Below are 13,861 nucleotides of genomic sequence, written 5' to 3'. Positions count from 1 at the left end.
GACGTAGGGTCTACTATTTAAACACTTTCACTATTTAAACACTTTCACAAGCCACAGTGTGGCTTAATATTCATGTTAATCGTAACAAGCAGGCAAGCTACATGCACTGCACATTAGAACAAGTTTGCTGGTCAGTAGACAGTGGCTTCCTCAAAGAAAAAGAAGGGGAAAAAGCGGTGGGAAATATAAGGGTCGGGCCTCGGCGCGGGTCGGTCGCATTTTGATGATTAACCTCTTTTACTGCTTCGGACGTTCCCGTTCGCCCCAATTTTGAACCGAGCCCGCTGCCAATACGGCTCGTTCTTTTTACCTTGTCTGATGACTGTAAGCTGATGAGGGGTCGCGCCGCCGTGTACAGTAAAAATCACACCCGTGTGAACTGAGCGGTGGTTGTGTGTGTGTGTGTGTGTGTGTGTGTGTGTGTGTGCGTGCGTGTGTGTGTGTGCGTGTGTGTGTGTGTGTGTGCGTGTGTGTGTGAGAGAGAGAGAGAGAGTATTGCAGTTGATGCTCAGACTAGACTCAAGAGCACCCTCTCTGGTCACTGAGTGGTAGTTCAGGCTACATACACACATACATACATACAGACAGACATACACGGATACATACACGGATACACACACGGCCATGCTATGGAGCGGTCTACCACCGCTCAAAAACATCTCCTGTAACGCTGCTCTCAAAAATCCACCGCTCGTTAGCAATAATGGAGTCCCAAATCACTTCCTGGCTGTTTTCTGTGGATCTGTTCTAGAAAATGCATTTCTATGCTCTGAATGGATGGCAAGCGGAGCGGCCCAATTCACATTAATTCTTGAATAAGGCTGCCCTCTGCCGCCAGCTTGGCTAAAGTACACATATGAGCGTCCATTGTAAAATTAATTAGTTTGGAAATTATCAATAAATAAAACATCGCAAAGGTAAGCTGCTTTTTGCTGGCACCAGCCCCAATAAATAAATAATAAATCTGGCAGTAGAACTGTTAATGCTCGGACGTAAGGTTGTGATGAGTTGTGTTGGTTGTGGTGTTACCAGGGGCATAGTTCCGCCGATTTAAAACGAATCCAATACGGAACTAAAACTTCCTATGTTTGGCCGCTAGTTGCGCTGTTTTCCCCCACGCGAGCTACCAAAAAGAATTTGTCTACACTGGACCCCATTCGTTTTCCCCTTTGATTTTCTAACCTTAATAAACGTTGTCATAAATACTTTATGGTTCCTGTCGCCAGTGAAAAACTGCCTTTCAATCACCATGATATGCGTTTTGTGCAAATATGGTCTCATTTATGTTAAAATTGATGATACAGTTGCGGGGGGCGTGGCCAACTAAACTGACACCAGCCGGCTGTGTTCTTCTCATAGGGTTCTTCTTCGTGTGCTGTATTTCGGGAGGCTCCGACCACATTCTCCCATGTATCCCTGCGGTTGCACGTGACCGTTGGCAGCCAATAGCATTCCTTATGATTCCTGGGGTACCATTCAAACAATGATGGTGACACCCATACACAGGAACAAAAAAAACTAATTTTCGCAGCATAGAGACCAAGGGCTTCGCTTCGTCCATATTTTTTTTACAGTCTATGGTTGTTTATGGTGTGTTTCAGGTAAGGTGGTGATGGGCATGGAGATGAAGCTGGGCTGGGGCAAGGCGGTGCGCATCCCGCCCCAGCCCCTCTACCGGGCCATGGTGCTCAAGAAGGCCGCGCCGCCGCCCCCTAGTGGCCTGCCCTTCAACGCGCAGCCCAAGGACCGCTTCCGCAACGACTTCACCCGGCCGCCCGAGAGGGGGCGGGACGAGCTGGACAAGGTCAGTCATAATCGTCATAATCGTGAATGTTGAAAAATTTCAGAAATAGTGGAAATAGCAGATCTACAAGCTCACAACGCGCATTGTGACTTCAAAGCAACTTCAAAGCCTAAAAGCCAAACAGAAATGTAATTATCAACGACAAATACACAATTAAATTGTTAATCGCCAATTATTTGAGTGACAATTAATCGTCATGTAAAATGTCATATCGTGACAACTCTAGGTGGGCGATATGGAAAAATGCAATATCACGATATTTTCCCAAGCTGTATCACGATACACGATCTTGTCACGATTCTTTTTCATGTTGGTTTTCATGGTTATTTTTCAAGTTACTTAACAGTACAACCACTTACAGTTCAACGTAAAAAAAACTAAAAGAAAAGGCAGTAACAGACCATTTAGACCAGTGGTCCTCAAAGTGGGGTCCAGGGACTCTCTGGGTTCCTTTTGGGAGGGTCTAATTTGAACTTTACAAGTATGTAACTCTGACAGTGTACAAATGAAACCAAATGGACCCGTTTCATTTGTATGCTGTCAGAGTTAAGCTGAGACCTTGACATTTTAAAGTTTGAGAACTACTGATTTAGACCAACATGCAGGTTTAAATGAATTCTGCAACAAATCTCTGTATTAACGATTTAATAAGATTTTTCATAAGGCGCCCTCATTGTATCACATTATATAATATATATGATATCTCTGAAAAGGCATATCGTGGAGACATTGTATTGTCTCCACGATATTTATCACCATATCGCCCACCCTGACTTGTAACAGAGTATTTCTACAGAATGTATACCTTTAATTCTTTACTAAGAATTCGTCTTAGTTTTGGTTGACAAAGTGAACACTGGTTCCTCTCTGTCTAGCACTGCTGATGTGTTGATGTTGTTCTGTGATGCTGCAGCCTGTTCTAAACTCATATCTCATGTCTTTATGCTTTCATGTTTTCATTGTCCGGTTTTGGCGTTGCGAGCAGACTCTGTCGGAAGCCATAGTCAGGGTGGTCATCCCCACGGAAAGGTAGGCACGCACGCACACAGCACACGCACGCACGCACGCACGCACGCACGCACGCACGCACAGTAATACGAATAAGAATGAGTAAATATTCTTAAAACTTTCATATATTCTAGATACGTTGCACATCCAGTGAATTATTCCAAAACTTTTTTTGTTCAAATTTTTAATTTCTGTGGCATACAGCTCAATATTACAATATTACACGACACCACTCAAAACAAGGATTTATAATAGAGAAATGTCAACCTTCTGAAGTCAGAGTTGATTGAAGTCCAGTGGGAAGTTTCCAAAGTCAGTTATGATTTGGGATGCTATGGAAGCTGCAATGCTTTTATTACACAATACTCTAATTTTCCGAGATGGTATTTGTAGTTTTACTGAGGTTAGGTTTAGGTTTAGGCATAGGCATAGGCATAGTATTTTCACCAGGTTAACATTCGGACTAATGGGATGTAGGAACAATGAAGTGTGGGACCAATGCCATGGCACCCACAGATGTAAGCCATTTACCATGAGAGGGAGTGGGTTGTTGGCTGATTTACCACTGCTTCAGGGTGCCACAGCCAACAACCCACGACCCTCGAATGGTAAATTGCTTTTCTACCACAAATGAAAGAAAACAACAATTCAATTTAAATTTTATCAGAATCCAATCAGAATCCAGTATCTGAACATGTGACCACAAAAAGTGGTAGAAGCACACACACACACACACACACACACACGTTGATATAGGACATAAAAAACAAAACAATGGAAAGGTTCTTAATTCTCTCTCTCTCTCTCTCTCTCTCTCTCTCTCTCTCTCTCTCTCTCTGTCTCTGTCTCTCTCTCTCTCTCTCTCTCTCTCTCCCCCCCCAATAGAAGCCTGCTGGGACTCATTCACAGGATGATAGAGTTTGTGGTGAGGGAGGGGCCCATGTTTGAGGCCATCATCATGAACAAGGAGAAGAACAACCCAGACTTCAGGTAGGATGGGGGTTAGTGCTGGAGAAAGCACTACTTAACCCATTCAGAACGGGTACACATTTTGTGTTTCATTATGTTATGCTTTAACTATTGAAAAATAGCAGATATACAAGCTCACAGCGCGGCACCGAGTGCCGTGCTGCGAGCTTGTAGATCTGCTATTTTTGAAAAAACGTGAAAACGTGACCAGATTCTATAAGTGTCTTTTGAATCCTTCTAAGGTTTTTTGAAAAACCTGTTTCTATGTCAGCAATCTGGCCAGCCATCGTCAAAGAAAGGGTCCTTTTCACTTAACTGGAGCTCAGTTAGTCTGTTCTTGAGAGACTACTATGTCAGTGGTTCTCAAACCTTTTCAAGTGAAGGACCCCCAAAATTATATTTATTTGGCCATGGACCCACATCTCAAAATATTTAGTTCCAGGGACCACCCAGAAGCAAAATATGAGTTACAAACGTTCGCTTTGAAAATACATATATTCAAAGATTTGCACACATTTTCACGACTTTTTCAAAAATAGCAGATCTACAAGCTCGCAGCGCGGCACTCGGTGCCGCGCTGTGAGCTTGTATATCTGCTATTTTTCACTGGTTAAAGCATTCAATAGGTTCTAGGCCTGAATGGGTTAAAGGGCCATTTCACCTCTGGGACAACCCTATCTTATTTTATTGTTGTTTGGGACATGATCAACACAACCCTAGAGTTATTTCTTGTGTTTAATCTGTGTTTTGAGATATTTGAGTATTTCAGCATGACTAGTGATGCATTTTGCATCATCAGTGATGCGTTTTGCAACATATGATGCAAAACGCATCACTGGTACATGCTGAAATACTAAAATATAGGGTTAGATAGGGTTGTCCCAGAGGTGAAATGGCCCTTTAAGTATGCCTCCCCCTGGCCAGCCGGGGCGCCTGATGGAGGGGGAAGGAACTGGTCGGAATAACGTGTTCCTTCCACGCGCTACGTCCATCTATGTTTTGTCTACGTTACGTCCATCTATGTTTTGTCTACGTTACGTCCATCTATGTTTTGTCTACGTTACGTCCATCTATGTTTTGTCTACGTTACGTCCATCTATGTTTTGTCTACGTTACGTCCATCTATGTTTTGTCTACGTTACGTCCATCTATGTTTTGTCTACGTTACGTCCATCTATGTTTTGTCTACGTTACGTCCATCTATGTTTTGTCTACGTTACGTCCATCTATGTTTTGTCTACGTTACGTCCATCTATGTTTTGTCTACGTTACGTCCATCTATGTTTTGTCTACGTTACGTCCATCTATGTTTTGTCTACGTTACGTCCATCTATGTTTTGTCTACGTTACGTCCATCTATGTTTTGGGGTTCTATGTTCCCCTCTTCCCTGACCCTAACACTGACTCCTTTTCCTATCAACTCCCACGTTAAGTCTTCCACTTTCCCTGCAAATGTCCCTGATCCTAAACCTAAACCAGACGTGTCCAAATGTCCCTGATCCTAAACCTAAACCTAAACCAGACGTGTCCAAATGTCCCCGATCCTAAACCTAAACCAGACGTGTCCAAATGTCCCTGATCCCTAGCCTCCATCTAAAGCCCTTTGCACACAGGACAGTTGCGTTTTTTTTTTCTTTTTTGTTTGCTGCATGAATAAAACGCATTGGATTTGGTGTGCAAGGCTGTGCGGAATTGGCGCTGCGGATCCCAAAAGGAGTCATAAAAGGAGTGATGAGTTTTTTTACAGCATGCGACAAGATGCACGAATCGAACTGGGTTCGATCGAGAAAAAAAACGCACGGGCGCAGCCACTCGTCGCACAGCTAATTCGGATCCAGTGTGCATGAGGTCGTAGAGAATCATTGTTTTCTTTAAAAAGAATCAATTGTCCGCTTTATCCGTGCGGCTAAACGCGCCTGTGTGCAAAGGGCTTAAATCGGTCTAAAAAGTCACCTACAGACAGCTGCTACTCGAAACTTATAAATAGACTAAGCCCATTCTTACCTCCCCTTTTACTCTGTAAACATCTTTCTTTTCTTTTTCTTTTCTTTTTTTTTCTTCTTTTTGAATGCTTTTTCCCTTTTGTGATATTATCCTATGCATAGTACTCTGTTCTATCCGTCTGTCTTTCAACGTTATATGAGATACATAAAGTGTGGTTCCTGTGTAAATAAGCCGTAAAGCTTACTAGGCTCTCCTTTTAGTTGACCTTGTACCAGTGAACTGTACTGTCATGAAACCGTACTTTTTCCTATGCAACCTTCTAAAGACGTCTTCAATCAATCAATCAATTAATCAATCAATCAATAAGTTTCTTCTCTCCTTTCTCAGATTCCTGTTTGACAACAAGAGCCAGGATCACGTGTACTATCGATGGAAGCTCTACTCCATCCTGCAGGTGTGTGTGTGTGTGTGTGTGTGTGTGTGTGTGTGTGTGTGTGTGTGTGTATGTGTGCTTTTTTGAGGACACAGACCTTTTTTAACACAACGGCTGCCAAGGTTTCTTACATTTCTAGCTGTTGCTGGTGCCGCCGTTCACTTACGCTTTATTTTGAAGAGCCTCGGAAGCTTCGTGCGTGTGCACATGGGTGTCCGCTGACGATTTAGGAAGAAGATCCGTTTGTTTACAAACGCTCGCAAAAGTAAAATCTAAACCGGGGCCGACCATCGCGGTAAAGTGTCGCCGTGAAAACAATCAGATCTCTGCTTCCCTGGCGTTCTTTGCACCTCATTCAGAGATAAAGCCCTTTTTATGTTTCAGCATAGAATGGGAGTCAATGCAGCATGGACGCTCCATTTTGCTTCTGTGCGCGTCACGTTATGACATATGCACCAGGGTCTTTCACTAGCACACGCAGCATGCACGCAGCATGCACGTTACAATGTTAACCCTTTACTCGTCTGTGGACGAGACAACTGAGTTTTGGCACAGCGACCTCCAGTGGCCTTGTCTTGTTACTGAACGAGTTTGGCATGCATTGTTAATTGGTGTTATGGAGCCTCTGTTCTAAACATTCTGCTCTTTGTCCACCAGGGGGAGTCTCCCAGCGAGTGGCGCAGCTCAGACTTCAGGATGTTCCGCGGAGGCTCGCTGTGGAGGCCGCCGCCACTCAACCCTTATCTCCATGACAACCAGGAGGAGGAGGAGGAGCCTGAGGAGGAGGAGAACAACGGAGAACAGGAGGAGGAGGAGGAGGAGGTGAAGAAAGGACAGCTGAAAGCAGAGTGAGTAGGATGGAGAGAATGAGGGGAGGTGAAGAAGAATGGATGAGTAGAATGGAGAAAATGAGAGGAGGTGAAGAATGGAGAGAATGAGAGGAGGTGAAGAAAGGACAGCTGAAAACAGAGTGAGTAGAATGGAGAGAATGAGGGGAGGTGAAGAAGAATGGATGAGTAGAATGGAGAAAATGAGAGGAGGTGAAGAATGGAGAGAATGAGAGGAGGTGAAGAAAGGACAGCTGAAAGCAGAGTGAGTAGAATGGAGAGAATGAGGGGAGGTGAAGAAAGGACAGCTGAAAGCAGAGTGAGTAGAATGGAGAGAATGAGAGGAGGTGAAGAATGGAGAGAATGAGAGGAGGAGGTGAAGAATGGACAGCTGAAAACAGAGTGAGTAGAATGGAGAGAATGAGGGGAGGTGAAGAAAGGACAGCTGAAAGCAGAGTGAGTAGAATGGAGAGAATGAGAGGAGGTGAAGAAAGGATGACGCAGTGATGTCATTACGTGCGCATCCCGCATCAAAAACTCATTCAAGTCACCCAGGGACTCATTCATGTCATGGTCCTGGGGTCCCGGGGATGCGCCTCCATTGGAGTCCATGTTAAAATAATTTACCGCGTCGCGGTAAAAGAAAAAAAAAATGTCCACAATACCACCATTGTTCATGGGTGAAAGCATCCTACTTTACCCCATGTTAACACAAATAAAATCCACGTAGATAGTCTTAAACAGGCGATAGAAACGTCAATGTTTTGGGGCGCCCGCTGGCCTGGTGGTCAAGGCGCGTACCATATACTAGGCTATGATGCCTGCTGGCGTCGCCGGTTCGATTCCCGATCCGGACGACCTTTGCCACATGTCATTCCCCATCTCTCTCCCCATTTCCTGTCAGTCTACTGTCCTATCGAATAAAGGCATAAAAAGCCCAATAACAAATCTTTAAAAAAAAAAGAAACGTCAATGTTTTGATTCCACCGACGTCCGACGCCATTTTGCGCGCGTAAACGTTATATTGAGGACTCATAAAACTTTTCTGGGACCCATTTGAATGACCACCTGTGGGTCCCGGGACCCATTACATTGAAAACCTAGTAACATCACTGGATGAGTAGAATGGAGATAATGAGGGGAGGTGAAGAAGAAAGGACAGCTGAAAACAGTGAGTAGAATTGAGAGAAGGAGGTGAAGATAGGAGAACCTTATAAAAAAAAAAAAATGCTATCAAAATGACATGTATGGTCATTGAGGGAAGGCAAGTGCTACGGTAACGGCTATAGACCATAGAGTTATAATAAGAATAGAGAGGACACCAGATGTCCCTGACCGTCCACTTGCATTGAGTTGTTCTATAGAGTTATAATAAGAATAGAGAGGACACCAGATGTCCCTGACCGTCCACTTGCATTGAGTTGTTCTATAGAGTTATAATAAGAATAGAGAGGACACCAGATGTCCCCGCCCGTCCACTTGCATTGAGTTGTTCTATAGAGTTATAATAAGAATAGAGAGGACACCAGATATCCCCGCCCGTCCACTTGCATTGAGTTGTTCTATAGAGTTATAATAAGAATAGAGAGGACACCAGATGTCCCCGCCCGTCCACTTGCATTGAGTTGTTCTATAGAGTTATAATAAGAATAGAGAGGACACCAGATATCCCCGCCCGTCCACTTGCATTGAGTTGTTCTATAGAGTTATAATAAGAATAGAGAGGACACCAGATGTCCCCGCCCGTCCACTTGCATTGAGTTGTTCTATAGAGTTATAATAAGAATAGAGAGGACACCAGATGTCCCCGCCCGTCCACTTGCATTGAGTTGTTCTATAGAGTTATAATAAGAATAGAGAGGACACCAGATGTCCCCGCCCGTCCACTTGCATTGAGTTATTCTATAGAGTTATAATAAGAATAGAGAGGACACCAGATGTCCCCGCCCGTCCACTTGCATTGAGTTGTTCTATAGAGTTATAATAAGAATAGAGAGGACACCAGATGTCCCCGCCCGTCCACTTGCATTGAGTTGCTCACCCAGCGCATGAGGCGTTTTCACCCCTCCTTCCGCGTAGTAAAACCGTGACGTAGTGGGGCCACGCCACTGTGACGCATTTTTCGGCATAGTTTGTGTTCATGGACGCGCTGGGGCTCACATTCATGAACGAGCTCTTCCGGTATGAACGCGTGTCAATACAAAGAAGCCTATGCGCGTTCATGTGGTTAGTGGCCCCAACTGCAGTACCTCAAAGCGGCCACCATGTCCATTTGGTTTCAGGGCGCCCCCAGGGTTCTGGGGGCTTGCTATAGACCTTATTCCCACCGCGGCCATCTTGGATCACATGACCACATGGGGTGGCAGCCTGCATTACAAACCATTGTAAACAATGGAGCGATGGTCCCAAAATATGAGCGACAGGGAGTTTATTCCACAGTTTGGGGGCCAGGAGGATGAATTAATGATACTTGTGAATGTGTTCAGGAACAGACAGAGACTGGAGAGTGGAGAGCCTCCTGAAGGAGTTAATAATAATTATATTAACCCATTCAGGCCTAGAATTATTGAATGCTTTAACCAGTGAAAAATAGCAGATCTACAAGCTCGCAGCGCGGCACTCGGTGCCGCGCTGTGAGCTTGTAGATCTGCTATTTTTCAATAGTTAAAGCATAAAAATAATGATACACAATAATGTGTACCTGTTCTGAATGGGTTAATGTTTTCAGAGACAGACTGAGGTTGGAGAGCCTCCTGAAGGAGTTATAATAATTATAATAAAGTTTACAGGAACAGACAGAGGTTGGAGAGCCTCCTGAAGGAGCTATAATAATAATTATAATAATGTTTACAGGAACAGACAGAGGTTGGAGAGCCTCCTGAAGGAGTTATAATAATTATAATAATGTTTACAGGAACAGACAGCGGTTGGAGAGCCTCCTGAAGGAGCTATAATAATAATTATAATAATGTTTACAGGAACAGACAGAGGTTGGAGAGCCTCCTGAAGGAGTTATAATAATTATAATAATGTGTTCAGGAACAGACAGAGGTTGGAGAGCCTCCTGAAGGAGTTATTATAATAATTATAATAATGTGTTCAGGAACAGACAGCGGTTGGAGAGCCTCCTGAAGGAGCTATAATAATAATAATTATAATGTTTACAGGAACAGACAGAGGTTGGAGAGCCTCCTGAAGGAGCTATAATAATAATAATTATAATGTTTACAGGAACAGACAGAGGTTGGAGAGCCTCCTGAAGGAGCTATAATAATAATAATTATAATGTTTACAGGAACAGACAGAGGTTGGAGAGCCTCCTGAAGGAGCTGACCCCCCTCAGGGAGGAGATCAGCAGTGCCATGGTGTTCTGTCTGAACCGGGCGGAGGCAGCAGAGGAGGTGGTGTCTCACATCGCCGAGTCCTTCGGTCTGATCCAGACCCCGCTGCAGAAGAAGGTCTGCTCTGCTCTGCTCTCCAAGTTCTGACCTTTTTGGGGTTTTCTTTTCGTAAACGAACGAACGCCCCTGCTCAGGGACGTGCTGGGCCCCTGATTCAGCCCGGGAAAAAGAGTTGTAGAGGCCCTCATTGCGCGCTATAGAGAGAGATCTCTCTCTATAGCGCTGCTGCTGCTACTCAAAGATTTGCCATTTCAGATCATGACAAGTGACAAGCCAGTGGGCCAATTACATGAGTTATATTTCGTCGTTGTCGGGTGGAAACCTTGTATGTCCAAAACTGTTTGTTTTGTATTTATCATTTTAAAAATGATTTAAACTAGTGAAAACAGCAGATCTACAAGCTTGTAGATCTGCTGTTTTCACTACTTTTGTGCGACAGCCTTGTATGATGAAGCAGGGCTTTGCTTTGCGAAAAAATCTACAAGTTTGAAACTTAGAGATACGAGGTTTCTGCCCGACAGTGACGATTTACTTTGTTGGCCGCCCAGCCCCCAAAATGGAACAAAGGCTAACATTTTATTTTCATTTTTTTCCTAATGGCCGGCCTGGACCGGCCGGGAATGAACCGGCCGTTCGGGAGTTGTCCCGCTTTTCCCAATGGCCAGCACGTCCCTGCTTTTGGGTTTTCTTTTTGTAAACAAACGCCCCTGCTTGATCACACTATCACATCTCGGGCCTCTCTCAATTAATTACCTAATAATAATTGTATAATTGCAGATATTTTACATTATTTTGTCATAATTGTCATAATCGTTTAATTGTTGAAAAATGTTCATGTATTTTCAAAAAATATTGGAAAGAGCTGATCTACAAGCTCAGAGCTTGTAGATCGGGTATTTCAACTTTCAAGTATAAAGTTGTCAAATATGTCAGTCATTTCTTTGTATATTTAGGTTATGGGCCCTATTATGATCCAGGTCTTATGCCTTAACTTCTTTGCCATTTTTTACTATATTGTTTTTGTTTTTAAATATTTCAAATAGCTGATTTTTTTTTTTTTTTCTCAGAGGAGGCCATCGTCTTGTGACATCATCGATTGCCAATCCAGCTTATAGAAACTGCAGGCTTTCTATTCCTGAAAAGCAATTTTAAAGTGGAAGCCATTGTTCTCGCGATAATAAAAATCTAAATCTTTTTTTCTAAAATATTGATAATTTTTTTGGGGGAAAATGATGATGTCACAAGACTGATTGTGATATTTTATCATGAACATTAGTGAGGACCTATTATATGAAGACAGGTTGAAAAGTGGTGAACTACTCCTTTAAGTTAAAACCAATCACAACTGAGCCGTGCCAGAGAGCAATTAGTAGCAGATCTGCTCTGAGCTTGTAGATCTGCTACTTTTTTAAATTTGAATCTTGAAAAATGTTTGTTTTATTCCACAGATCGCCAGATTGTACCTCATATCAGACATCTTGCACAACTCCTGCGCCAAAGTACGCAACGCGTCTTATTACCGCAAATAGTAAGGAAACTACCACTTCACTTCTGACATAACATCCTGAATATTTAATGAAGTGTTGTGGGGGTCCTTCATGTGTCTTAACCCATTTAGAACGGGTACAGATTTTGTGTATCATTATTTTATGCTTTAACTATTGAAAAATAGCAGATATACAAGCTCACAGCGCGGCACCGAGTGCCGCGCTGCGAGCTTGTAGATCTGCTATTTTTGAAAAATCGTGAAAATTAGAATTTTGACCCGATTCTATAAGTGTCTTTTGAATCCTTCTACGTTTTTTTTTGAAAAAAACTACGTTTCTATGTCAGCAATCTGGCCAGCCATCGTCAAAGAAAAGGTCCTTTTCACTTAACTGGAGCTCAGTTATTCTGTTCTCGAGAGACTACCATGTCAGTGGTTCTCTAACCTTTTCATGTGAAGGACCCCCAAAATGATATGTATTTGGCCACGGACCCCCATCTCAAAATATTTAGTTCCAGGGACCACCCAGAAGCAAAATTTGATTTACAAATGTTCGCTTTGAAAATACATATATTCAAAGATTTGCACACATTTTCACGACTTCTTCAAAAATAGCAGATCTACAACGCGCTGTGAGCTTGTATATCTGCTATTTTTCACTGGTTAAAGCATTCAATAATTCTAGGCCTAAATGGGTTAAAGTCTTCTGGGGGGTCCTCCATGTGTCTTAGTCTTGTGGGGGGTCCTTCATGTGTCTTAAAGTCTTCTGGGGGTCCTTCATGTGAATTAAAGTCTGTCTCCTGTCTTTCAGCTTTGAAATGAAGCTCCCACAGATTTTTAGAGACATGAATCTGGCGTACAAGAACATCCAAGCCAGACTGCAGGCTGAACAGTTCAAGGTAAATAAATGTTTGATGTTTTCATTGAGTACACTGACACAGAATGCAACCGGCGTGGATTTTTATCTCTCTGCGTTGTGTTGAAGTAGAGACAGACCAGAACTCTCTTTGGAGAAAACCTCCTTTTAATTCTGACAGAAACATAGAAAACACAACACACGTCTCCAAGCAGGGACGTGCTGGCCATTGGGAAAAGCGGGACAACTCCCGAACGGCCGGTTTATTCCTGGCCGGTCCAGGCCGACCATTAGGAAAAAATTAAAAATAAAATGTCGGCCTTCATTCCATTTTGAGGGCTAGGCGGCCAACAAAGTAAATCGTCACTGTCGGGCAGAAACCTTGTATCTCCAAGTTTCAAATTTGTAAAAAAAAATTGCGAGGCAAAGCCCTGCTTCATCGTACAAGGCTGTCGCACAAACGTAGTGAAAACAGCAGATCTACAAACACACAACGCCTCACGGTGCGAGGCGTTGTGTGCTTGTAGATCGGCTGTTTTCACTAGTTTAGATCATTTTTAAAATTATAAATACAAAACAAACGGTTTTCCACAACGACAACGACGAAATATAACTCATGTAATTGGCCCACTGGCTTGTCACTTGTCATGATCTGAAATGGCAAAGTAGCAGCAGCGCTATAGAGAGATCTCTCTCTATAGCGCGCAATGAGGGCCTCTCCAACTCTTTTTCCCGGGCTGAATCGGGCCCAGCACGTCCCTGTCTCCAGTTAGTGGCTTCAGTGCAGACTCCTTTCTTGTTAAATATGGAAATACAGAAGGTGGAGTTGTGGCAGGACAATTATAGAGGGGACAGTAGAATGTGTTTTATATCATTTTTATTGTTGATTAGTAGTGTTGCCCGATCCCGATCACGTGATCGGATCGGCCGCCGATATGGCCGTTTTTATAAGATCGGAGATCGGGGGGGGAAAAAAAAAATCGTTTTTTTTTTTTTTTTTTTTTTTTTTCAAAAAAATATTTTCTGGGAGTACTGAAAGTTACAGGTAAGGTGAATGCGATATGAAATGTAAGCTTACCATAATCACAGTAATCCTTAATCATTTTCAATCATATTCAAGGGCTTTTGGAGAA

The 13,861-nt window shown here is 43.2% G+C and overlaps 1 protein-coding gene across 4 annotated transcripts in view; it reads left to right on the top strand.

Moving 5' to 3' along the window:
- Positions 1-13,861, top strand: part of LOC308305102 (U2 snRNP-associated SURP motif-containing protein) — a 269,713-nt gene that overhangs the window by 18,052 nt on the left and 237,800 nt on the right. For 3 of the 4 annotated variants that reach the window (XR_013963086.1, XM_080749769.1, XM_080749767.1), the window contains exons 9-16: positions 1,602-1,804; positions 2,790-2,833; positions 3,698-3,802; positions 6,113-6,179; positions 6,816-7,006; positions 10,281-10,443; positions 11,835-11,914; positions 12,684-12,771. Coding sequence is in view for 3 of the 4 variants with exons in the window: in XM_080749769.1 (XP_080605895.1) it covers positions 1,602-1,804; positions 2,790-2,833; positions 3,698-3,802; positions 6,113-6,179; positions 6,816-7,006; positions 10,281-10,443; positions 11,835-11,914; positions 12,684-12,771 (941 nt within the window). In the remaining variant the exon portion in view is untranslated. Of the gene's footprint in view, positions 1-1,601; positions 1,805-2,789; positions 2,834-3,697; positions 3,803-6,112; positions 6,180-6,815; positions 7,007-7,361; positions 7,388-10,280; positions 10,444-11,834; positions 11,915-12,683; positions 12,772-13,861 lie in introns of all 4 variants that reach the window. The other variant, XM_080749768.1, reaches the window with a different exon arrangement.

Source organism: Nannobrachium achirus (assembly GCF_963921795.1).
Source record: "Nannobrachium achirus genome assembly, chromosome: 19".
Classification (NCBI taxonomy): Eukaryota; Metazoa; Chordata; class Actinopteri; order Myctophiformes; family Myctophidae; genus Nannobrachium; species Nannobrachium achirus.
Note: the sequence above shows the minus strand (reverse complement) of the source record. Positions and strands in the feature narration are given on the sequence as shown.